The sequence below is a fragment of the Panthera tigris genome, chromosome B2 (genome assembly GCF_018350195.1).
Source record: "Panthera tigris isolate Pti1 chromosome B2, P.tigris_Pti1_mat1.1, whole genome shotgun sequence".
NCBI lineage: Eukaryota > Metazoa > Chordata > Mammalia > Carnivora > Felidae > Panthera > Panthera tigris.
In genome coordinates this window covers 37,194,292-37,221,328 of record NC_056664.1, presented here as the reverse complement: position 1 = coordinate 37,221,328, position 27,037 = coordinate 37,194,292, and the positions used below count along the sequence as shown (strand labels likewise).

The 27,037-nt window shown below is 39.1% G+C and overlaps 1 protein-coding gene across 6 annotated transcripts in view; it reads right to left on the bottom strand.

The window, feature by feature from the left end:
• The window catches only part of DNAH8 (dynein axonemal heavy chain 8), a 325,383-nt gene that overhangs the window by 93,774 nt on the left and 204,572 nt on the right, over window positions 1–27,037 (bottom strand). For all 6 annotated transcript variants that reach the window (XM_042986265.1, XM_042986264.1, XM_042986266.1 and 3 more), the window contains 12 exons: window positions 26,781–27,007; window positions 24,584–24,702; window positions 22,671–22,774; window positions 20,972–21,148; window positions 18,850–19,017; window positions 18,115–18,330; window positions 14,304–14,441; window positions 12,711–12,838; window positions 11,730–11,901; window positions 9,388–9,543; window positions 4,873–5,028; window positions 2,625–2,807 (listed from right to left, as the gene is read on the bottom strand). In XM_042986265.1, coding sequence (XP_042842199.1) covers window positions 2,625–2,807; window positions 4,873–5,028; window positions 9,388–9,543; window positions 11,730–11,901; window positions 12,711–12,838; window positions 14,304–14,441; window positions 18,115–18,330; window positions 18,850–19,017; window positions 20,972–21,148; window positions 22,671–22,774; window positions 24,584–24,702; window positions 26,781–27,007 — 1,944 coding nt within the window. The remainder of the gene's footprint in view (window positions 1–2,624; window positions 2,808–4,872; window positions 5,029–9,387; window positions 9,544–11,729; window positions 11,902–12,710; window positions 12,839–14,303; window positions 14,442–18,114; window positions 18,331–18,849; window positions 19,018–20,971; window positions 21,149–22,670; window positions 22,775–24,583; window positions 24,703–26,780; window positions 27,008–27,037) is intronic.

The following is a 27,037-nucleotide window of genomic DNA, read 5'->3' as shown; positions in this document are numbered from 1 at the left end:
AACTCAGGAAATTTAACATGGATTTAATACTCTTGCTCAACGTAAAGTGAATTGAAATTGCCTCCATAGCATCTTTATAGCACTTTTCTTTCCTGACCTTAAATAGAATCATGCACTGTACTTAGAATTATGTTAAAAGAAAGCGCTTTTAAGGTACATATTTGAGAAAATTTCTTGAAAAACCACTTCAGAAATTCTACCACTTTCAGAAAGTCTTCTTAAACCAATTTGTCCATCAGAAGCCACCACACCAGGTTTGTCTTTACACAGGCCATGGCTTGCGTCACAATCTGTGTGTAGATTAGGTCCCTCTAATGAGATCCTGTGCGTCTAGAGGACAGGAGCTGATGTGCTTCACCTTTGTATTCCTTAGAGCCCTTGCCCTGAGGTTTTGCAGAAAAAGGACCTGGCACGATAAATATGTGTGAAATTGAAGTGTGCTAAATTTCGTTCAACAACTTTGTTTTATATCTGGGGAAACTGAGGACTCAGAAATATTAACTCCAAATAACATCCCATTATCATTCTCACGGTTAGTCACTGGCAAAGACAGGTCTGATACCCTTGTCCTCCAACTCCAACACTGGTTGTATTATTGTCATTTTGCTATTGATGGGGTGGCAATGAAGGTCATGGCTGCATTTGCATGGGGATGCCTAATGCATTGTTTCCATTAAAATGGTCACCTCTGGGTGGCAGTATAGGAGTCTGTGGACAAAATGAAATCACGTTGGAAAAGCAAGCATCACGGGATAGTAGACACTTGTGGGTTTTACAGCATGACCTGTAAAGCTTATCTAGGAGGCCTGGCAGGGTGGAAAGTCCATGTGCTTTTATGGGTTAAGACCCTATTCTCTGTGGTCTCTGTCCCTCCATAAAATGAGGGTGTAAGAGCAATATAGCTAAGAGGGTTAAACATCACGGTCAGGATGTCTTCCTGCAGAGTAAGTGTGTGTGTGTGTGTGTGTGTGTGTTTCCAACAAGATTGAAGTAAGCACCTTAATGTATCCCTTGAAGGGGAAGCTGAAGCCTAGAAGATCAGGTGTGGGGCCCTCTGGGGACAGAGTGTAGCCTACTTTAAACAGGGAGTGGCCTGCCTTACAGAAATTCGTGCAGCCTGCATGGGACACTGGACCAGTGAGGAATCATCTCAGAACAGATAAACAGCACCAGTTAAACCATGAAGGAAGGCACCATGTGGCCCTAAGAGGTGAGGAGGCAATGAGGCCCATGCTCTCTCTGCCTGGCTGTGGAAGTGCCATGACTCCCTTTCTGGACTGCAGAAACCCCAGGCTCTTTGTTGCAAGACCCAACAGCTACCGAGAATGGAAGGTGGGACTGTGCCCCCTTCCCTCCACCAGACTGGGGGGCCTTTAAGGGCCGGCCCCAGGTTAACCATCTCTGTTAATCAGGTAGGGTTTCACTTCTCCTTTTACTGAGTCTCTCTATTTCTTTTTTTTTTTTTTAATTTTTTAATGTTTATTTATTTTTGAACACGCGGGCACACGCGCTCATGAGAGACAGAGAGAGAGAGAGACAGACAGACAGACAGACAGAGTATGAGCAGGGAGGAGCAGAGAGAGAGGGAGACACAGAATCCAAAGCAGGCTCCAGGCTCTGAGCTGTTAGCACAGAGCCCGACGTGGGGCTCGAACTCACGGACCGTGAGATCATGACCTGAGCCGAAGTCGGACGCCACCCAGGCGCCCCTGAGTCTCTATTTCTCTGGTGTGAGTATCATTTCTCTTTCCCTCTTCCAATGTCTTTCCTGTGTCCGTGGCACCTGTTCCTATTTCTTGTCTTTCCCTTTTCCTTGCCAAGTCTGCTGCTGCCAATCTTTTTCTCACCCTCCCATTTTAAGCCTCTCCGGTCTTATTATTGCTAAACTTGCCCTTTCCTTGAACCCTCAATACTCAAGTTAATTCTATGTAAGCAAATATAATCTTTCTCAGATTTTATGCAAATATATTTTCTATATGCAAATACGTATAATTAAATTTTATGCAAGCATATTTTATGCATAACATTAAATGTTTCCTGAGATTTATCTTAAAAATTAGTTTAATCTTGTATCAGTCTCTTAAAGTCTTCAAGTTTTAAGTTGTTCTTTGTTTTATTGGAACCCTCAATCACACTTAATTTCTCTGCTTTCATGCAAATTTTATTCAATTAAAATGAAAGTTAGGTTCTCTGTATCATTAGAGTACCAGACTGTAGTAGTTGAAACTTCTACAGTGGCAATATACTCATTCAGAGCAATTTCTTTTTCTCCAGGATCACTATTTTATTGAATTTTTCCGGTACACCAAAGATCACCCATCCAGGGGACTATAGACATGAAGCCAACATACCCCAAGGTTGAAAGACAGAAACAGAAAGAGCAGTGTGAGGGTGCGTGTGTGTGTGTGTGCGCACGCACACGCATGTGTGGGGTTGGAAGACAGGTGAATTCGGTACATGATTTCTTGGAAAGACTTGAGACAGCTAAACAAATATTTATGTTAACGAAGGTAAATACAGTTTGCTTAATTTTTTCTTTCTCATATACTTAACAATTTCAGAATACATTTTAAGCTTTTATTATAATTTATGAGAAGTAGTCCTCTACCTTGAGAAATTATTACCTGTTTCTCAGTTAAAATCACTCTCCTTAGTAACTGATTTTCAAGGCCTTTCATGGTGACAGTAAAATCAATGACTGATGTTTTAGCATTGATCTCAGGGGTGAAGGCAGGGTTTGGTAACTTTGTAGTAATATAAAGTTTAAATGTATCCATGATATCGCATTCCTTATCACCGACTTTCACCTACATCAATTCAAATACACAATCAAAAAACAGCTTAAAGGACAGGGAAAGGAATTTGGGTTTAAATTAGGAAAGAATTTATCAGAGGTCAGCACTGGGAAATTTGGGTGAATTGCAAAGGAAAAAGTTGTAAAACTTTAATCGCTGATCTTAAATAATTAAATAATGTAGATTTGTGGTCCTGCCAGAAGATGTTGTTAGCCGTGACACCAAGCAAAGTAAATGAAACATTTATCCCAAACAAATGTTGCATAAGGGAAAACTCAGACACATCCCAGATTTGCCCGTTTTCTCCCACTTGAGGAAATTGTTTCCTACTGAGGAAATCTGTGGTGTTTAGAGGAAGTGTTATCCCTCTTTGCATTTCACAGTCCTCAAAGAAGCATACTTGACAACTGAAAAGATTAAAGAATTTTTCAAAGGAAAAAAATGCCAACATTTTATCCAGAGAGATAACATTTATCTTAGACACTACAATTTGCAGTATATTTAAAAACACCTGGTTTCGCTATCTAAAAGTGAGGTGGGAATGATACCATTTGTAAAGGACTTAAATTTTTAATTAATCTTGATTCTACCTGTGGTTGGAAATCACATCAATAAGGCACTCCCACAGTTTCAAGCCCCTCGCCTTCACACCACAGATAAGGATCTGTTCTTTTGAAAGACCTTCAGGAAGACCTTCAGGAATAAAAATCCTACACCCTCCTTTGGCATGTTAAATAAGGCATATAAAAGAAATCACATTATGAAAAATATTTTCCTAAATAAAATTTTGTTTAATGAGAAAATCTGCATTCTTTACTTATTCACTGATATTCATGAAATTAAGTTGTCCAAAGTGAAAAATCTCAATCAGAAATGCTGTCATTCATCAAGAAATAAAACCAAAGAGGGGCACCTGGGTGGCTCAGTCGGTTAAGCGGCCGACTTCAGCTCAGGTCATGATCTCTCGGTCCCTGAGTTCAAGCCCCACGTCGGGCTCTGTACTGACAGCTCAGAGCCTGGAGCCTGTTTCATATCCTGTGTGTCTCTCTCTCTGACCGCTCCCCCCCACCCCCCGTTCATGCTCTGTCTCTCCCTGTCTCAAAAATAAATAAAACGTTAAAAAAAATTAAATGTTTAAAAAAAAAAAAGAAATAAAACCAAAGAAGTCTAAAGGTAGAGAATGCCACAATTAAAAAAGAAACACTTCTGAAAATGATTCATGTCACCAACGATGGGAAACAGCAATCCATAGCTTCTAGCAAAGTCTGTGAGTTTAAATTGAAAGTTAATAAAGAGAGAAATGAACAAAGAAATGTTCATAGACTGTATTAAAATGCCATTTTCTCCAGTGAGAACACGGAGGTTTTATTGTATAGATGAGAATATGGCTTATAAATCCAATTTTCTCAGAGCTGCTAACATACAAACATATATATATATATATATACACACACACACACACACACATATAGATACACACATATACATACACATATATACACACACATTATATATGCACTATATATATATATATAGTGTGTGTGTGACACTAATATATTATTATAACCAGAAAATGTCTGTCTTTAATATGTTATTTAGTGTCAGCTAAATGGCTTCTCTAACCAAGATATTGCCCTTCCCTGTGTTTTTTTCTTTTTTTTTTTTTTTAACTTTTATTTATTTTTGAGACAGAGAGAGACAGAGCATGAACGGGGGAGGGGCAGAGAGAGAGGGAGACACAGAATCGGAAGCAGGCTCCAGGCTCTGAGCCATCAGCCCAGAGCCCGACGCGGGGCTCGAACTCACGGACTCACAGACCGTGAGATTGTGACCTGGGCTGAAGTCGGACGCTTAACCGACTGAGCCACCCAGGCGCCCCTTCCCTGTGTTTTTTCATATATTGTTAAAAAATAAGGGAAACACTAAATATGATTTTGGAAATAATTTTTTCCAGTGTATCCAATACTACCACCTCAAGGAAAGTGCCTTCGCTGCTATACTCAAAAAGATAAGTAGATGTCACCATTGTTCTTTTCTTCTTCTTCTTCTTTTTTTTTTTTCTTTCCCTGAAACTCACCTTGAATGTGGTGCCTGATTTAATGAAATTCTTTTCTAATACATTATCCAAGGCTGGATCCAGCTCCTCACGAATATCCTCAATGAGAAGGGGTCGGCCCAAGGAAAGGCTGTCTTCCAAGTGTGTGCGGAAATATTTATGGTTCAGAGATGTTACCTAGAAATAGAGTTCATTACTACATAAATGCTACAAAGAATGTGCTTATTCCTAATGGAAACAAAGAGATTTGCTGGACAAGTGACTAAGAATTTTAAGGGCTATATAGGAAGCCTTACTTAGGAAAAATAAAAGTAAGAACATTTAATTTTCAAAACTTGGTAGGCCATGACTTTCTGGAAGCCCTGGATGTGCAACTGAATCTCTCTGATCAAAACAGGAGTCAGGTGGCATTCCTTAAAGGGAATGTCACAGCTCTGCTCCTACAGATGGAAGAGAAGTAATCAAGGATTAAACCTGTCATGCTTACATAGTTAGTTACAATGTAACTAAGAGAAAGCAAAGTAACTTGCACATTTGTGCTATTCATTTATCTCCTCAGGACCACTCACAAGATGATCAAGTAACTAAAAAATAAGCATAAGAGCGTCAGAAATTATATACTGAGTCAAACCAAGGGTCCATCCATGTATTCTGTCTCTGACAGTGGCTCAATGGAAGAATATGATAGATACTTTCCATAAGATCAACTTAAAAGACTGTGTGTTCACTTTTTACATTACATTTGTAAAAAATTAGAATTCTGAATGCCTGGTGGGGCCCCATTTCTAATTCAGTGTTTGTTGATTAGTTAAAATAGACACACTGGGCTGGTTGATCTTCGCATTAGCTAAGCGGCTTTGAACTCTTAACTTCTTTGATCCCTCCCCCTGCCTAAAAGTGAGGATTCCACAAGGTTCAGTCCTTAAATCTCCATCTCCTTATTCTCTACCCACTGGATTCAGCTATCGCCTCTACGCTACTGTGAGTGCTGATCCTAAGATACAAGGAAGATCTGCTGGGACAGCAGGTCATGAAGAGAGTGGAATTAAAAAATATTATCTCTCGGGGTGCCTGGGTGGCTCAGTCGGTTAAGTGTCCAACTTTGGCTCAGGTCATGATCTCACAGTTCATGAGTTTGAGCCCCGTACTGGGCTCTGTGCTGACAGCTCAGAGCCTGGAGCCTGCTTCAGATTCTGTGTCTCCCTCTCTCTCTGCCCCTCCCCTGCTCATGCTCTCTCTCTCTCTCTCTCTCTCTCTCTCTCTCAAAAATCAATAAACATTAAAAAAATTGTTTTAAATATTATCTCTCACTAGCTATGAAAAAGAGATGTGGAATTGAAAAATTAAATAAGCCTACCTTTGTCCTGTTTTGGAAAGGAAATGACTAAAAGAAAAAAAATCCTGCACATGAAGGAATTTGTTTCCCTGGATGGATAGCTTTATTTACACAAATGATGAGCTGTGAAAGACCTCATTATGAGTTGACAAGGTAAATGAATCTAAACAAAGAGCTTTAACCAGCTTTTTAAACAAGATGAAACAAGGTCCCAATGAGACGAAATATAATTGTCCTGCTCTATTTCCTAAGGAGTAAACTCTGTTTTTGTGATTTCCTTCCTAAGTGTGATGGTTCATATCATGTGTCAATCTGAATGAGGTAGGGGCTGTCCAGGTACCTGACAAACATTATTTCAGGCTGTGTCTGTGAGAGTGTTTCCAGAAGAGATTGGTCTTGGAATAGGCAGACCGAGTAAAGAAAATCATCTTCACCTACTTGGGTGGGCATCATCCACTCCATTGAGGGCCTGAATAGAGCCCAAAGGTGGAGGAAGAGCAAATTTTCTCTCTGCTTGAGCTAAGACATTCATCTTCTCCTGCCTTTGGACATCAGCGACCAGCTCTTGGGCCTTCGGACTTGGATTGGGACTCCTATTACTTACTCCCCTGGATCCCAGACCTTCAGAGTTTGGACTAGAACTACATGACCAGCTTTCTTGGACGTCTAGGTTGTAGACAACAGACTGTGGAACGTCTCGGCCTCCCTAATCCCATGAGCCAATATCTCATAATAAATCTTTTTCTATATATCTGCATTTACATATAGATATCCCATGAATTCGGTTTCTCTGGAGAACCCTAATACACCAAGAAATTGGGGCGCACGGGTGGCTCAGTCAGTTAAGCGTCCAACTTTGGCTCAGGTCATGATCTCGCATTTTGTGAGTTTAAGCCCCACATCGGGCTCTGTGCTGACAGTTGGAGCCTGGACCCTTCTTCAGATTCTATATCTCCCTCTCTCTCTGCCCCTCCCCTGCTCGCACTCTGTCTCTCTCTCCCTCAAAATAAATAAACATTAAATTTTTTTTGAAAAAAAGAAATAATAATTTTCAAATTATCAATTTATTTAAGATAACTTTTAGCCAACTTCAATGTCTTTTATAAATTTGAAATAATGGCTTGGAGTCATAATTTCTTATTTAATTAACTTTATTTTCTTGTGCAGTAACCCTAAGTGGTAGCTACCAACAGAGCCTGGATCACCTGCAAAGATACTCTGGTATTGGGTCTTTACAAGGTGGTCAGTGAATTCTTTATAGGGAAACTTGATGAATACCGTCTCTTTCCGGAAGTCAGAGCTGAAGGTTCTGGGGATGGTGTTGAAGGTGATCTTGGCAAAGCTGCCAAGGTAGAATGTAGTCCTAGGCATACAATACATGTTTTGTTTTTCATTTATAAAGTGTTTCATTTTTCATTCTGTTTTCCTTCCCAAATAAAAGAAATACTATTTTTGTTTTATTCTGTCTTCATTTATGTGTGTCCGCGCATGTGTTTATCCACATATTTTAAAAATAATGTCTCCTGAGTAAGGAGAATATAGTTCAATCTTACATTCCAGCAGTCAATGTCTTTAAAAATACATTAAGTATCTGTGGCATATTTCTATTACTTCCTCGAGAAGATTCCTGGGACTGGGTAACAGCAGAAAGGACATTATCGAAGGCTATCAAGGAGCTTAATGCCAAAATGGACAGACAAAGCTATGATCAGGAACATTAAGAACAGGATGAGTAGGGTGGACAGTCAGAAGAGGCAAGAGGAATGGAACAGGGGACACGTTCTAGCTGCATGGATCCAGGAAATAAAGTTCAGGGGTAGGAATGCTCCTGTTTACTCCACCCATGCATTCCTTCTGTGAAGACAGCTCCTCTGAAGCTACATTCCCACTGGCTTCATTTCCCTTAACACTCCTCTTCCGTTTATACTCTCTGACCCTGTCTGGGATTTCTCTGGGGGTTGTAAGTAAACAGACTGATGCATTGTGTTCTGAAGTATCTGTAAGATGGGAGTATCTTAGAGGTGTTCCTGAGGACCAGGCAGCATCCAGGTGTCAATGAAGCCCTCATCTCAGAAGGAAATCTTTCAATATTTTACCATTAAATGATGTTTGTTGTAGGCTTTTGGTAGATGCTCTTTATGTGATTAAGGGAAGATTCCTCTTATTCTTAGTTTCTTGGAAGTTTTATCACAAATGGGTGTTGAATTTTACCATGTGCTTTTTCTGCATTTATCAAGATGATCACATGATTTTTCTGTGTTTTTTTCCTTGTAATGACGTTATACTTTGATTAATCCACTTAAGTTCACTAAATATCAGATTCCCCACCCTATTGAAAGAGCAGTACAGAAAATATAAAGATGGCATAAAACCATAAACCTTGCCGGCAAGAAGTTTAGGATACAGTAAAGATAAAAAACAAATGGGCAACGAACAGGAATTGAAGACAGACTCTAAGTTCATGTCGGAAATCCAAACAAGACATTGTGAGCATTTAGGACAGGCTATATTAAACTGGGGACACAGGGAAGTCTTGATGAAGGCCGTGTTGGAGGTGTGGGCTTTGAAGAACATTCAAGATATTTATCTGGGATATAAGTGAAGTGGGAAACAGGGTGAAGAAAGACACCCTGGTTAGTAGAATAGTTTAAGCAAAACTATGGAGCCAGGAGACTCAGAACCCTGGGAACACTGTCTGGGAAACAGTGAATAGTCTATATTGGTAGTTAAATCAAAATATTGACAGTAAATCTGAGATGCTGGAATCCTGCCCTTGTTTACCTCTACCTTATAATTAACACCTTATTAGACCCCAAGTCCAAAACTGGACTCTAGGATGGTGTGGAGAACCAAGTGCCTGAGCTAGGTTGGTGCAAATAGCCTTACACTGAGGAGCCAGGAGTTCTATTTTTACTGCTTTCCTGTAAGCCCAAGCCCAAAGCCCCGAATAAAAGCTATATCCAACACAGACGAAGGCAATAGAACCAGGAAAGGGACAGAGAGAAGAGAACATCATGAGAGAAACCAAAAGGAAAAATAATCCAAGCTCTTGCTCTAAACCACTGTTATAAAACTCAAGGGTGTAAATTAACAAGCAATTGTCACAGACATGACAACTTTATGACTGGCAGATTCAGCTGAAATTTGGGGGAAATTTCATGATTTTAAGATTGTTTTCCCATATACCAAGAAGCACATACCTGCAAGTCATTTTCTCTTTCCTTTGATTTAATCCAAGTTTTGCCTTGAGTTTGTGGGTCAATGAGGAGTGGGTATCTGGTGGCCTTTGTCACAATGATGCCATTCTGAATGGAGAGGTCATCTCCTGGTAATCCCTGCAGCCCCCACTCCCCAATCTAAATAACAAGAAATGGATATGGCCAGTCAGAGGAGAACAAGAATGCTTTCATTATTAATTAAGAGTGCCACAATATTAAAATAATTTAATATTAGAATATTTTTTTCCATTGAGACTATGCAATGGGTACCTAGAAAAAAACTCAAACTTGTAAATATGAACCAAATAACATTCACCTAAAAAAATAAATTTATAACCTAACAAATCCTTCTCTAATAACCCAAGACCAGGGGTTAGTCCTTTATGTTATATATCTTCAAACTTATGAGGAAATATTACAAAATCTATGAATTTTTGAAGCATTGTTGTTCAACATGCAGAGAACATAGGGGCTCAAAATACAGTAAGACTAGGTGGATGGTGGAGTTGGTGGAGATGATGAAATATTGACATGTCAGGAAAGATAAGCACCAGGGGTTAAACCTCAGAAAACTCCCCTTCCTGCCCTTTGGCTCTGTTTACATGGGGGGGGGCAGGATTTGTATAGCTGGAGGCAGAGAATTTATGACAGATAAGGTATTATATTCGCAGGTGCTCATCAATGATTTAAATATATATATTTCCGGGGCACTTGGGTGGCTCATTTGATTAAGCATGGGACTCTTGATTTCAGCTCAGGTCATGATCTCGCCATTCATGAGATTGAGCCCTGTGTCAGGCTCTGAGCTGACAGTGCGGAGCCTGCTTGGGATTCTCTCTCCTTCTCTGCCCTTCCCCACTTGCTCTCTCTCAAATAAATAAATGCATAAACATTTAAAATATATATATACATGTATATATATACTTCCTGGGGTGCTTGGCTGGCTCAGTCAGAAGAGTGTGTGACTCTTGATCTTGGGGTCATGAGTTTGAGCCCCACGTTGGGGGCAGAGATCACTTTTAAATTAATTAATTAATTAATTAATTAACAAACAAACTTAAAAAAATATATTTCCTTTCCGAATTACAAGGAAATTGCCAGCCTGCCTCCATGCCGTCAGTAAGATCACCTGGGATCCAAAGAAGCAACCGGCTTCCACCTTCATTAAATTATCCTAACAGCCCCCAAAGGTCATAATTACTATCCTGGCCTGCTTTGCCTCATCAGTGTCCGTTGCATCTTTAGTACATTATCTAGTCCCTGTAACAACCAGTTGAACGTTGTTTGAATTGGAAAAGATTAATTTTTTTAACTTTTAAATGCAGATAACATGAAACTAATAGCATGACTTCCCTCAGGAAACAGCCACTGGGGAACATATTTACAGATCAGAAAGCAGCTCATGAATACAAATTGGCTGGAAAGCATTTAATGCCATAAGAGCTCTGCAAGATATACTTAAAATTGACAGTGGCATCAAATTCCCAGCAAGGAAGGCTAGCGCAGCGGGACGTGCCATCACTCAGTGATACCACAAAGGGCTGTTGTGCTATGCTGTTGGACACTACGAAAAGATGGTTAATCATCGAAAGAAGGTTAATACCAGTACTTACGGCCTAGCTAATGCCTATAATCACCTAAAATGTTTGAAAGAGAGTGTGACTTAAGAGGAGTGGTGTAAATAATGGAAAGTTATAAGAAGAACTCAAGGGGCGCCTGGGTGGCTCAGTCGGTTAAGCGGCCGACTTCGGCTCAGGTCACGATCTCGCAGTCCATGAGTTCGAGCCCCACATCGGGTTCTGGGCTGATGGCTCAGAGCCTGGAGCCTGCTTCCGATTCTGTGTCTCCCTCTCTCTCTGCCCCTCCCCCGTTCATGCTCTGTCTCTCTCTGTCTCAAAAATAAATAAAACGTTAAAAAAAAAAGAAGAACTCAATATTACCAAGCCTATAATTCATGAAGGATCTTTTTTTTTTTGGAAGATTTTATTTTTTTATGCAATCTACCCCCAATGTGGGGTTCGAACTCAAGACCCTGAGCTCAAGAGGTGCACGTTCCACTGACTGAGACAGCCAGGCGCCCCCACGAATGATCTTTTAGTTCACAGGAGTGCAATTGAAAATATTTTAAAAGCAAGATTTCTTAAACAGAAAGGAACTTTTATACCAAAAAAAAGGTGGTTGTTTTTTTCAGTAATTCTTAAGCATTTTCAAAACAATCTTTTCAATTAAATTAAAAAAAAAAGGGGGGGAAACTTAGGTGTACCTTGATTTCTTACTAAATAAGACTGAAAATCAAATAGTATTCTAAGAAAAGTGACACTTACGGTTGGCGGATCCACCAACATTGAAGTAAGATTCAGGTTTTCGGTGAAAGGAATCTTCCGAGCTCTCAGCTCTATCTCCCACTGATCTTTAAGCAAATATTTCCTAAATATCTGATTGAAAGGACCAAGGTAGGAAAGGAATCCAGTGCACAGAAGAATGTCACCTACAAGTCTGTTAGGAAACAAGACAAAGTGAGTGCCTGACACATGCGAGCTCTCCCATTAAGGAGTATGAAAGGTCACGTACCAGTCCATGTTACTAGGCAAAATCCTTCTCTGCTTCCTGCTTAACACTTCGAAACCAGACATGGAGAGACCATGCAAGAGGGAGCCCCCAAACCCAAATGCGGGTAGGAGGGGCCACATTTGGTGTAGACCAAGGAACAAGAAACTGCTTCCTTGAAGCCTGCAGGTCCAGAGCCCTGATGCCGAGGGAAAAAAAAGCATCCTTTTCCCATGCCTTGGTCCTCTTCAGATTCAGTCTTAATAAAATTATTTTCTTCTCCCTGTCTTGTTCCCCCTCTGTTCCTCCCACTTCTTGCCATTCTCTACTCCTCTCTCATTCCCCTCTCTTCCACTTTTCTGAGGACACCAGCAGACACGCGCACAAGTCTGCCTTGTATTTAGAGCAAACCACTGATCCACACGTTCAAAATCACTGAGATTAAGAGTATAGAACTGGACAACATATGGAGATGGTTCTGGAACAGCCAAACAGTATCAGAAGAACTCTTGTACTAAAACCCCACACTGCTGAACCAAAATTGAGATTAAACGTGTTTCACAAACGTTTCATCCCTCTTTGTTTTACTGAGAGTGCGTGACTTAAGCTGTGAGATTCAGAAGTGGTTGGTAGGGAGATGAGGGAGTGAAGCATTTCACTGGGGAGATATATTTTATTTTCTCTAATGTCACAAAGAGGTGGTGTTTGGAGTGATGATTAAGAAGGAAAGCAATTATAGCAAAGGCCAAAGTTTATACCTGTTAATCTGGGCTTTGAACTCTTTGCTTTGCTGGGTCCATCGGACCTTTTCTCCACTCAGCCCATCGATGAGAGTGGAAGCTGCCTGCATCTTTTTCCGGCACATATCTGCATCATTTAGCAAATCCTGGATTCATAAAGGGAGAGTGTCTCAAAGAACTTCCTTAAGTGCTTAATCAAACATTCACTGTATTCACACATAAACACATATGAGGGAATTTCCTAATTTGCAAAATAAATATAATCTGAAAAAGCAATGTGAGTGAAGCTTTACATGTTAAATTCTGGTAATTACTTCATCATATAGTTATTTTATCTTGCGAAATTTCAAGGAAAGCGATTTTGTAAGAGAGACTCCGAATCACATAAATTAATACAGTATTTCTATTCAGTGATTTCAAAACACAATCATCAGACCAATACAATACACCATTTTAAGTCTTGGATTTGATAATTCTGAGTTCTTGGAAGTTTACAAAGTGTTTTTACTTTTCCTCAGAAAAACTCTACACAACAGTGATGTGCTGCAGCCAGCTTTTATCAACTCAGAAAAGCCAATTATGACATTTCCAGAAAACTTGGATGGTGTTGAACACATCATATGATTTCATTTATATGTGGCATTTGAGAAACAGATGAACATAGGGGAAGGGAAGGAAAAAATAAGATAAAAACAGAGAGAGAGACAAACCGAAAAAGACTCTTAAATACAGAGAACAAAACTGAGGGTTGCTGGAGGGGAGGTGGGGGGGGGAGGAATGGGTTAAATGGATGATGCACATTAAGGAAGGCACTTGTTGGGATGAGCACTGGGTGTCATATGTAACAGATGAATCACTGGGTTCTACTAAAACCAAAACCACACTGTATGTTAACTAACTTGAAATTAAATTTTAAAAAAGAAAAATATATAAGCTTACAATTAAGCTATATTAAAAGCAAAGGTAACAAGTAATAAAAACCCATCACCTCCTTATTATTTGCTACATCTTTGCCTTATCTATGTGCTTCAGGTCAAGTCAGCACTGCACCTGCATGGTGGTATATCGTAGGGCTCAGTATGTAACAGTGCTAAACATGTAACAGTACAGTATATGAGAGTGCGCTGCTGTGCACCTGTTTCCAAACATGTGTTCACTGTCAGCGCATCAGTAGGTTAAAACTGGCAGTGGTGGGAGTATCTATGCCACAGAAATCAGCAAACAGTGCAGATCAGGGCTTTCTTTTTCCTGGGGCCCCTGTCCCATGAGGTCATGTTAGGGTCCCCATCTGACACATAAAGCTCCATCAGTTGCCTCCAGCTGCCTAGTGAATAAGTTTCTGCACCGAATCTCAAACCCAATTTTCTAACCTCCAAATCAGTCCCCTTAGGGTATGACATCGCAGCTTACTCTTACCGAAAATGATGATTAAAAACACACAAAAAACTTTAAAGTGTCAAAAATCGAAAACAGGTAGCCATAGCCAGTGAAGGGCAGTCAGGTAAATACTTTTTTTTTTGGTCATAAACGTGTGCCTCATTTCCAAATACAACACATACTTGTGTAAAATTTTGATACTTTGTTGCCATAATTTTGTATACTTAATCTCACCATTTTCTCATTCATCGCTGCATCAAATTTTGCTTGTACTTTATCCAGCTCGGCTTGTTTCTCATCCAGCAGTTCCTGTGCCTTCCCCAGCTCAGCATTGGCGACTGCTAGGCGGCCCTCCTGCTTGGCCAGGTTAGCCTTACAAGGAAGAAGAGGTAATTGTATGGACTTGTATTAGGTCTGCCCAATATTTGTGTTTTTGTTTTGTTTCTTTACGATTTTTTTAATTTAATTTATTTTTGAGAGAGAAAGAAAGTGCACATGAGCGGGGGAGGGACAGAGACAGAGAGGAGCACAGGAACTGAAAGCGGGCTCTGTGCTGACAGCAGAGAGCCTGATGCGGGGCTCGAACTCATGGTCCGAGATCATGACCTGAGCCAAAGTCGACGCCTAACCAACTGAGCCACCCAGGCACCTCTGTTTATGGTTTTAATTGGTAAATAATAACATGAATTACACAATTTTTGCCCAAGATGGTATGTTGAGGTCATCTGTTTCTGTGTGTTCAGCTGGAGTGTTGGAGATATTTCACTAAAGTTCTATTTTTTCTTTTAATTATTCATGTTTGATACAGAAAACATGAAAAATGCATCAATGTATAGAAAGGAGAATAGAAATTACCCATGATTTTACCCAGAGATAGTCTGTGAGTATTGTGTTAAAAAGGTGATAACTGGCATTTTCTAGTTTTTTTCTTTGTCACTTAATATGGTGTAATCATTTCTCCTTAAACATGTCCTTAAACACTTTTTCATAGACATTAGCAATATGGCTGCATAATATCACACTATTTTGATGTATCATAATTTATTTAACCTTTGCCCTATTTTTGACATCCCTCCCACCATTTTAAATTATTATAAATAATGCTATTGGGCATGTGAGCATTTTGGGTTGTTCCTTTCGTAAAGACATTTTGAAATGAAATTACTGTAATGGTAGAGTTTCATCTTTTTCTACCTCCTACAGCACCGAGTGAGAATTATATGTTTCTTAGAACTTTAAAAGAATCAATAAAATAATATAGCCCTAAAGCCTTCTGAGGTAGAAGCTTTTTGATAACATTCTCATTTTCTTTCCCAATGTTTATCTAAATTTAGCCCTTTTTCACAGGAAATATTAATTTAATTACTATTAATATTATTAAATTGAATGTTTCTCATGTATTTACATATAACTGTTTAAAATTATTTAAATCTATGGATCTGTGAGTATATGTATTTTCTTCTGGATTATATTTTCCAACAACATGTATCTTATATTTTGTTTCTGCAAAGCACCAATTATTTAATTCTGCTACTGTTCTCTATTTTTTAATGTTTATTTATTTTTGAAGGAGAGAGAGAGACAGAGTGTGAGCTGGGGAGGGGCAAAGAGAGAGGGAGACACAGAATCCAAAGCAGGCTCCAGGCTCTGAGCTGTCAGCATAGATCCCAACACGGGGCTCAAACTCATGAGCCATGAGATCATGACCTGAGCTAAAGTCAGACGCTTAACCAACTGAGCCACCCAGGCGCCCCTACTTTTCTCTAACTTTTAATGGTTTTTTTTTTTTTTTTTTGGTTCTATTCCACTTTCCTTAAGTTTTGTGTGTATGAATATTTATAAGCAAGTATGTTCTGTAGTGTTTAGTTTCTTTAATTAATTTAAGAGCTAAGAAAGTGCCATTGGGCCACATAACAAAAGCTTTGGTAACTAGCTTTTTGTCATCATTTTCTAAAAAGAAGTGGCTAGATTTTTTTTTTTTTAATGAAAACTGTGTAATCTTATTGTTTATAATCAGAGAATGAGGCCTTGACAATTTCTGCTTTTGGGAACTGAATCAAAGTCTTCTTTTAGCATTGAGTATGATCAATTTTTGTAAATGTTTCTTGGTCACTAGAAATAATTTCATATTCTTTGTTCATATTCAAGAAAGTTCAATGTAGCTATTCAACCTTAAAAATGATAAAGTGTAAAATCTCTATATAATTACTAGTTTATGGCTGCAAAAGACTGGTTACGTAATTTGCAGGGCCCAGTACAAAATTAAAATGTGGGGCCTCTTGTTAAATAATTATTAAGAACTTCAAGAGGGTGACAGTGACCATTAAGCCAAGCACGGACCCTTCTAAACACAGAGTCCTGTGTGCACAGATCACACACTCATAAAACCAGCCTTCTGCACAATCTCAAATTGCAATACTACCTGTGTTAATATCCACTTAAAATATGAATGCATTTTGCTTTTTGTAATTTGATAACATTTTATTTATTACAAAAAGCGTAATTATAATTAAGTCTCACTGTAGATCACAATTTTTAGTAAAAATTAACTCTGTTCTTATAAGTGCATTTTTTTCTTAAATTCTACATCCCTTGGTATCTTTTTGTTGGAGTAGATTGTTACATTTTCTCTTCATTTCCCTTTATTAAAACTTTATTTTTTAAAAAAAATGTTTATTTATTTTTGAGGAAGAGAAAGTGCAAGCAGGGGAGGAGCAGAGAGAGAAGGGGATAGAGGATCCAAAGTAGGCTCCGAGCTGACATCAGTGAGCCCGATGCAGGGATTGAACTCACAAACCATGAGATCATGACCTGAGCCACCTAGTTATTTTCAACTTCTTTTCTATTTTTCTCAAAGTTACCTATGCACACAGTTTTAAAAGACAGCCATCTTCAGGGCCACCTGGGTGGCTCAGTCAGTTAAGCGTCCAACTCTTGATTTCAGCTCAGGTCATGATCTCACAGTTTCATGAGTTCGAGCCCTGCATGTGGCTCTGAGCTGGCAGTGCAGAGCCTGCTTGGGATTCTCTCTCTCTCTCTCTCTCTCTCTCCTTCTCTATCTGCCCCTCCCCTGATCTCACTGTCTCCATCTCTCTCAAAATAAATAAATAAACTAAAAAAAAAAAAAGGCAGCCATTTTTATAAGGCTTACTATGAAAACCTACAACACCCTGCCCACCTGCTCATCATTTTCCATTCCACAGAGCAACCACTTTCACCTCTTTTAGCTTTGTGGTGGGGGTGGGGCGGGAGGTTAATATGTATCTGGGTGGTGTATTTTATGAATCCTTCGCACTCTTGAGAATGTCATTCTGTTCCCTCTGACCTGAAGAACAGGTTGCCCTTGTATACATGGAGTGCGTGTGTGTGTGTGTGTGTATTTACCACTCAGTACTTAAACTGCATCCCTAAGAATGTCTTCTTGTTCCCTTATACATGAAGGGCAGCTTGACCAGTTATTGAATTCTTGGACCACAGCAATTTCCTTAATACTCTGCATATATCTCCCCATTACATTCTAATATTTAGGGTTGTGGCAAGTCTGCAACATCCTGATTTCACTTCTTTTGTGAGCGATCTTTCAAAACTTTGTTTGTTCATTTGTTTCTTAGAAACAAGGGTTCCCCCCACCCTCCCCCTCTTTTTAAATTTCAAATATTTTTGGGTGTTGACCTTAATTTCTATAAACTTTGTTTGGAAACTAGTAATCAAATTCTATCTCCAAACCTAATCTCTTTAAACTTTAAAGAAATGGCAAGTTTTCTTTTATGACAGCTTAATTATTACTTGCACTGAATTCATTTCCTGCTTTAAGTTAACAAGCTGGCTTTGATTTCTTGTCTGTGATGCCCAGAAACACATAACAGATGTAAAGAAAATGAGAAACCACAAGAAGACATGAAGAAAAGAGGAAACATTTAGCAAAATGGCGACATAGATCTTTATTAGTCAAAATGCTGCTTTGCTTTGTCTTCTCATAGCAGTAATACTGATGACTGATTTTTACTGAACACTGATTTTCTAGGAGGCGGAGGGAAACTCTTACCTTCAGAGGCAACACCTCTCTGTTGACACCATAAAATGTGGCCATAGCAAGAGTCCAGGACAGCAGGCCAGCCACATTCCCACAGACTTTTTTGGCATTTTCCAAAGAATAATCATCCATGTTAAAATACGGCTGCAGCAACTCAACAGTCTCTTCATTTATAGTATCCTTGGGAAACTGCTGAAGGCTCCACAGGAACCCTGTTGCACTCATTAACTGAAAAATAGTAGCACAACCTGTACGTTCTGGGAGAAAATCAATGCTTTCTTCCTGAGTTAGTATATATTCCGAAATTGAAGTTTCTTCCAAAGAAGTAACAACCGACACCCTCTTAAACATACAAATCAAGATTGACAGCAGTCAACCTAAATCTGTAAACTGCAAATTGTCTTCCCATTACCACGGTAAAAGAGTAAGGAAGAAAAGATATGTGAGCTTCCCGTCCAGTGGGTGCATCTGAATGTCACCAACCACAGAAGCTCCCTTTCAGAGACTCAGTTGGGTTGACATCAAGACTGTGCCAGTGCTAGCCTCGGGTTCTGGACACTTTTTACGAAAAGAAGGCATTTGGCTTTAAAATCTTTCCCCACTTATACTTTAGGGGGTGCAGTTTAAGATAAACTCTTCATTACACAATTATCAATTACTGCCTGCCAGCTTGTCTGGTCTATATTGAATGTCCTGGACTGGGGACACCTGATGAATCTCATTGGTCTTGCAAAGATTTTTACTTACTTTTAATGACTCTCCCCAGGATGGTTTGCAGCAAGGTTTTTCTGGATCCATAGTGACAGGGTCAATTTTCTTTTGAAATAGTAGCAGAACACAGTCCATGATTCTCATAATAAGATGCGGGGGCTTTGCAAGTTTCCTGACTGTGGCAATATCATTTGGTTTGATAGTCTGTATTTGGGATTAGGAAATCAACGTATTTTTTTGTTGAACAGTATTAATAATCACACAGGAATCTAATGCTTTTAAATAACAAAAGTAGAAAACTTTAAAATGTATGTTCTCCCCATCCCCTGACCTTATCCCTTTAAGGGTTTATATCCCAAAATTTTTGCATAATGGCTCTTTCATTGTTATCTTGGGATTTCCATTTGTTTTTATTCTTCTTTCTCTTGTTGCCCTCAAATAATTGCTGTAGAATATCTCTACCATTCATTACCCACCACCCCAGACCTGTGAGCAACACGCCTCATTGATGGGTAACATTTAGATAACTTGCATCTTCAAAGCACATACTCTATGTGTGGATATTAAAAAAGAGAAGGAAGGCTCTGAATATCAGAAACCTAATCTTCAGTCTTTGTCTTAAGGGCTGCCCTATCTATCCAAGGGGAAGAAATTCAAAGGAGAAAAGAGAAGTTATTATAACATATGGCTTATAAAAATACTTTTCAAAGTTTCTATCTGTGAGCTGGATTTAAAATATTACCTGATATTCAAGGCAAGAAGGATTGGAACATAACATGACCAATAAAATCGCCTAAGAATCATTTGTTCAGTGATTTCTCTGTCTTGCAGGTTACTGTAGGATTCTTAAAGGGAGTGGGGGGTCGAGAATGTGTCCTGATCTTTGCCACAATTTTATTAAATGATTATCATAAATCTATTCATTCAACAAATACAGGCATTCTCCCATTTAAAAAGAAAGAAAGAAAGAAAAATAACCTTGTCCTCATAATCTTTGGAGGAAAAGAAAGAAAGTATAATCACCCTAAACTAGGATTATCATCGTGATAGAAGCAGAGAGGTGACAGGAAAAACAAAGGAGAGCCAGAAGAGTCGAACACTTTCTAGAAGGGATGAGCCTTGTCCTGCAGAATGACTCTTATTAGGCAATGTAAGTTAGGAAAAGCATTTCTGGCAGAGAGAGAGACATTTAAACAGACCATGATTCTTCCAGAAGCCTACGGATGTTTCTGCATGGCTGGACCATACCGTGTATAGAGAAAGAATGACAGAAGAGTTCAAGGGATAGACAGGAGCCAGATTATCAGAACTAACAGCAGCACTGATATTTACTCAGTACTTTCTATGTGCCCAGCAAACTGTATTCATTACCTTTAATGTTTAAATTTACCCTTCAAGGATCACTGAGGAATTATAATCGCCATGGAGACACAAAAAAGTAAAATAAATTTACGCCAGATCATGTATTAAGAAGTGGTGGTCGCAAAAGACAACTGCATGTTGCCTCACAGATATGGATGGCTAGCTGGGAACCTTATCCCAACAGCCACTGGAACCCACAAGAAGATTTTTTTAATTTTTTTAATGTTTATTTATTTTTGAGAAAGAGAGAGAGCACGAGCAGAGGGGGGCAGGTTCGGGGGTCAGAGAGGGAGACACAGAATCCAAAGCAGGCTCCAGACTCTGAGCTGTCAGCACAGAGCCTGACATGGGGCTTGCACTCATGAACTGCGAGATCATGACCTAGCTGAAGTCAGATGCTTAACCGACTGAGCCACCCAGGTGCTCCCACAAGAAGATTTTTAAAGGGCAAGTAATATAATCTGGAGGGGATGCTTTGGAGGAACTGAGAAGGCTCTCTATATAATCTGAATCCCTTATGCTATTGCTTAGGCCATTAATCACCATTATTTCTCAGATCTCATGGAAGGCTGATTTATGGAATGAAAATAGTAAGTTATAGGGGCTGAAGACTTAAAAAAATTAGAACTTAGAAAATTGAACCAGCAGAAACATTTGTCTTCAGACTCAGAGATTATAAAGCACATTAGAATTCAATTCAGTTTTCAGATTCTAGAAGTCCTGCAGTGAATTTCACAGAATTAAACCTGGTTCTGGCTGGGACTTGTGCTGAGAGCAGGTCACAGCACACACTCACGTTCAAGGCCGCCTCTGCTTCTTCCAGGGCCGGTCTAGCTGCCTCCAGCTTGGTCTCAGCTTTTACTTTTTCACTATCAATTTCATCCACAATTTTTTGGGCTTTGTCTTTCACCTCCTGCACTTCATTTTTGACTTTGGCTGAAGCCTGAGCACTCACTGTGACTTCTGCTAACACCTGTTAAATCGAGGGAACACATGAGGGCAAATAGGTTATCTCCTGAGCAAAATTTACAGATTCGAGTAGTGGAAGAACATTTATTTGATACAATATACAACACAAATAAAAGCAAATTGATTCCCTACGTATATTTTATATATATTCTTTAATTTATGCTTTAAAGTGTATTACAGTAACTCCTTTAAATGGTTCCTTGCAGTCTTCTCCTAAGGCTTACAAATATATAAATAAGGGGCGCTGGGGTGGCTCAGTTGGTTGAGCGCGTGACTCTTGATTTTGGCTTAGGTCATGATCTCAGGGTTGTGGGACACACAGTTACTTTATGGACACAGGTCCATACCCTGTGTCAGCTCTGCACTGGGTATGGAGTCTGCTTCAGATTCTCTCTCTCCCTCTGCCCCTCTCCCCTGCTCGCTCTCTCTCTCTCCTTCTCTCTCTCAATGTATATTTTTATATATGTATATTTTTATATCTATAGACTGTATACATAAACATTTTAAGCTTTCAGGAAAATGGTATTTCCACTGTATGTAATTTCTAGAAAATTAACACAATTCAAATATAGATAATGGAATAAGGTCAGAAACCATATTAATGCCCACGAAAAAAACATAAAATAGCTCATGTTTGTTGAGCACCTACAATATGACAGGACTATGCTAAAACCCTGTCCTATGCTATCTCTCTTACTTCAGTAACTGGCTAAGGGTTAAGATTTAAGTATCCACTCTTAACCAACTCAGTGAGTGGAAGCTGAAAGCAGTCACAGGCTGGTAGGGTCACAGATAAAGGAGCAGCAACCATCAACTTGAGAGGAGTATCTTTTTTTTTTTTTTAACTCCACCAACATTTCCTATTAGTTTTTCCCTCCTTGACACAAACTTTAGATGAGACCTGGGTCATCCTAGAAACTTAGAGCATGAGAGGACCTTAAAGAGAAGACTTAACTTAAATATAAGTTATAGTCAAGCAAAAATTTTATATAAAAATTATATAAACAAATTTCTATGCATTTATAAAAAATTTATAAAAATTTTTATAAAAATTATATAAAGAGAGACAGAGCCAGAGAAGAAAGAATAGTCAGGTGGAGGATATAATAATTTAGGTGTGCCTTGGTGGAAGTTAAACAAAAATATGTAATGGTCTTTGTGAACATTATATCACGAGAAATAGCCTACAGGTTGGGGCACCTGGGTGGCTCAGTTGGTTAAGCATCCAACTTCGGCTCAGGCCTTGATCTTACGGTTCATGGGTTCAAGCCCCAGCATCAGGCTCTGGGCTGACAGCTCGGAGCCTGGAGCCTGCTTCGGATTCTGTGTCTCCGTCTCTCTCTGCCCCTCCCCTACTTGTGGGCTGTCTCTCAGAAATACATAAACATTAAAAAAAAATTTTTTTAAAGAAAAGAAACAGTCTATGGGTTTATATATTAACCATTTTTAACAACATTTTTAAATGATGCTTTTTAAAATATGGAATAATATTCTTCATCACTAGTTATAAAGTAAATGCCACTCACTTCATCTGCTTTTACGGAAGCCACTGCCAGCTCCTTCTCCTTTACCGCAAGATCCTGAGAGAGCTTAGCAACAGATTCACTTGCCTCCATAAGCTTATCAAGACCTTTGCAAATACACACACATACACTTTTCCTTAGAATATGGACATCCCAAATATTTGTTCAATATTTACTATTTACAAGGCACTGTACCAGGATTATAACACAAGATAATTATTTATGGACAAATGCTTTAAAAAATACTCATATAGGGGTGCCTGGTGGCTCAGTTGGTTAAGCATCTGACTTCAGCTCAGGTCATGATCTCACGGTTCGTGAGTTCAAGCCCCACGTCAGGCTCTGTGCTGACAGCTCAGAGCCTGGAGCCTACTTCGGATTCTGTGTCCCCCTCTCTCTCCATCCCACCCCTGCTTGTGCTCTGTCTCTGTCTTTCAAAAATGAATAAACATTAAAAAAAATTTTTTTTAATATTCATATATTAGGAGCAACAATACTGACCAAATCTCTGAGACTTTCAGCAGGGGGTGAAGAACACCACCCAGCTAAATTGAAGGGAAAGTCACAATGCCATACTAAGATTACTTTAGTCAGGTAACTAACTTATTTGACAATTTAGTGCTGTCCTTGGCTTTGCAAACATCATTTTTAATGATGTAAATATCTTTTTTTTTTTTTTTTGCCTTTGAAGCACATTGCAGCTGGAATGGCAAATGAGACAGCTAATATAGTCATCATTTTGTGGTTTTCTTTGCTATGAAAATGAAACAAGCGGCTAAACCTTGTGTAGCTGGCTCCAAGGCTCTCAGTACCACAGAGCAAAAGAGCTGGTTAAGTGGATTTCTCACATTGCAACTGAGTTCTAGACGGTGGTGTGTTGGTAAGTGTTTGGTATCTGGGTCTCTTGGGGAGAGGGGGGAACACTCATTTGCATGTTTTCCAATTCCCATGGTGTAAATATTCCCACCATGGCTGATTTTAAGCCACCAAGAGACTGTTAGTAGCACTCCATTTTATGTCTACCATACTGATAGAATAAAAATAATTAACCTCAAGAACATGAATAGCAGTAAAACAGAGTGAAAATAATTAAGATGTGATAAATTTTGAGCACACTTGCCTTCTTAAAATATAACTTATTTAATTGTGAGTTTACATGTTTTGAATAAAGGCTGTGTTTAATGACTAGATCATAAAGTTCCTAAGAATTTAACTATCTCTCCAGAGCCAGTCCAGGTAGCTCCAGCTGACCGCTGATTGTAGAGCATCCTATGGAGAGCCACAAGAAGATGAACCATGAGAAAAACAGAGGACAGTTTCTTGCACAGTGTTTCTTTCCATCACTATAACTGCATAGACCTTGGAGTTTAGTTATGCTAGGGCACCACATTTTTTGCAGGAGAAGCGGGGGGAAAAAAACCACTTCTTTTTGGACTGTTTGGACCAAATGTTTTCTGGACATATAACTTGCTCCAATTTATAATTTTCCCGCTTATATTACATGTCCTGGACACAGACATCCATTGCTCAGGGAAACTCTCTCTTTTTGTTTTGATTTGTTTTTCCTTTTCCTTTGTTAGAAATCTGAGAAGCATTGACATGGCAAAGTTTAGGCAAGTCAAGGCAAAGTGTAACGAAACCAAAAACTGAAGTTGTGGTCAGTTTCCAAGAACTGGCTTTCCAAGAACTGGTAGTTTCTCTACCTGCAGGCAGGGGCTCAGTGACTATGAGGACGCCCAGCCCGACAGTGTGGATCCAGTTGAAAGGGCCAGGAGAAAATGGTTTGAGAGAAAAAATTGGCCCCGTCTGTTTGGATTTTCTTCTGCCTGGAGCTTCTTAAAGGTAAATGACCCTAACAGGCATCTATATATATAGATTCCTATGAAAAAGTCCTTAAAAGATTCCATTCTGCTTACCAATATTCATACGTTCAGCTTGTTCATTGATAAATTTCACCTTTTCAGCATAAATGTTTTTATAACCATTTATAAAGGAGAGATAAGACTTGGGAGTCACGTGAGCTCTTCGGCGGTATCTGAAAGTAGAACATGACGATGATGTTCGTCTCTGTCATTCTGATGTATTCCTATAAAGCATCCTACAGATGCGCTTCCCACTGTGGAATCAGCGTAATTCTGAAGGGTGATTCACTAGTAGGAGGGGAGGAATTGTGAATGGGTTCCCTAGAGGTGAGGTGGAAAGGACACTAAATATCTGATGTTTTGACCCTTTAGGGGGTCTTTGACTTGACCCTTACCCCACTCTGGGCTTCTGTTTCTTCATCTGGAAAACTGAGAAAAGAATCACTGCCCCACACCTACCAGCATTTTGTGAATTTTATATATATTATGTATATATAATATATATATATGAAAGGAATATATATATATTATACATATATAATATATATATATATGAAAGGAATTTGTGCTATGATCTGTTTTCATTCAACTGATATTTGCTAAACACTTCTTCACTGTTAAAAACTAGCTGGGTGGGCCTACAAATGTGAAAACCAGTGTCTCCCCCAGATTGACCAGATCATCCTTGAAATCAAGGCAGCCACACTTGACTCAAATATTCACCTCACTATGGCTTTACTATAGTAATTCTATTTAACTCAAATATTCAACTCACTATGGCTTTACTATAGTAATTCTATTTAACAGTAGACATAAATAAAAGGAATAATTTTATAGAGGAGAAGCTTGAGTCAAAGAAGAGCTCCTCACATACTATAAAATCATTTTACCTTTTATATTAATTTTTTCATTTTTGGAGTTCCAAAGATTTTTAACACTAAAAAAAATTTTAAGGACTGGACATATAAGTGACTAGCATTTAAGCATTTTATAAATATCACATTCAGAAAAAACTTCTACAGTCAGAGAGGATATGAAAATTTTGGACAATACACCAAATTTTGCAAAAATAAAGACACAGTCTTTTTTTGGAGCTGTACAAAGGTAAACTTTCTCTCCACAGATGACAGTAACCGACAGAGTTCAAGTTAAATGGAAGGAAAATCTTCCTAACCGTATGAATTAATACCCATGGATTCACCAAGAGGATCTGGGAGATTATATAGAACTTGTTAAGGGGGTGGGAATCCTGGGTCTAGTTTTAAGTAAAGAAAAGGGTCCAAGATAAACATACTTTTGTGAGATAGGGACCCCCTGGAAAATCCATGAAACTGTTAGGTAGACTCTCTATGTAGGAAAATTCTTCTGGCAGGTTTAACACCCCCAGAAGCCTGAAGATCACGTTGGACCACCTTTACTCACATCTGTCAAATGTACACAGTGACTATCATGCTTTGGGAGGGCGAAAAAGTTGTATTTTTGAACTGTTGAAGACAGCTTTCACATGTGAACACCATTGCTATTTTTAGCAAACAGTCAATTAAAATTATTTGGTGTGAACACATTGATAAGATTAAGAGATGCAAGGGTGCCTGGGTGGCTCAGATGGTTGAACCTCTGACTCTTGATTTTGGCTCAGGTCATGATCTCATGGTTTGTGGGACCGAGCCCCGTGTTGGGTTCTGCAGGCTATGGAGCCTGCTCGGAATTCTCTCTCTCCCTTTCTCTCTGCCCCTCCCCCCCCCCCCCCCCCCAGCTCTCACTCTTGCTCTCTCGCTCTCAAAATAAATAAATAAACTTAAGAAAAAAGGCTAAGAGATGCAAACACAAAACCTAAATATCCCCTAACATAAGGCAATAGTGAAACTTTAAAACAGTGTACTTCTTTAATCAGAATAAATAATGCATGTAAATAATAAACTAATTTTAAATAGTTTATAATGAATCGGTTAAGTCATTTTCAAAAAAAAATTAAGCAAATGAAATAGAGTGATTCATTAAGCATCTGTTACTTTGAGGCCTGGAGAGAAAGTGATACTTAAGTACGGACACTAGTTAATTTTTAAGTCTCATTTATTTATCGTTATTTCAATGCATAATCACTAGAAAATCAAAGCAAGAACAAAATCTAACTGCATCTGGGACTCTGCACTCAATCAATATAAAGAGCCTGTTAGTGGCTGCTGCACTGAATTTCTCTTTGGAGTGAACTCTGGTTTTGCAGCTAACACGCTCAGGAAAAGTCACTCACCTTTGGAAATAACTTTCACAGCTCTCGGAAACCATGTCATGGAAGAGGCCCATTGTTTCTACAACTTGTCTTTTAGTGTCACTGGAGCAGACAATACCGTAGCCTGAAAGGAAATAGGAGGCCACAGCAATCAAAGCCTCCTTTGGCCAGCGACTAAACCAGTCCATGGTGCAACCTGATATCAAGCCAGGAAATTTCAAAGAACGGGCACGGAACTTCTCACCAACCTATTGGCAGCAAAGACGGAAAGCATTAGA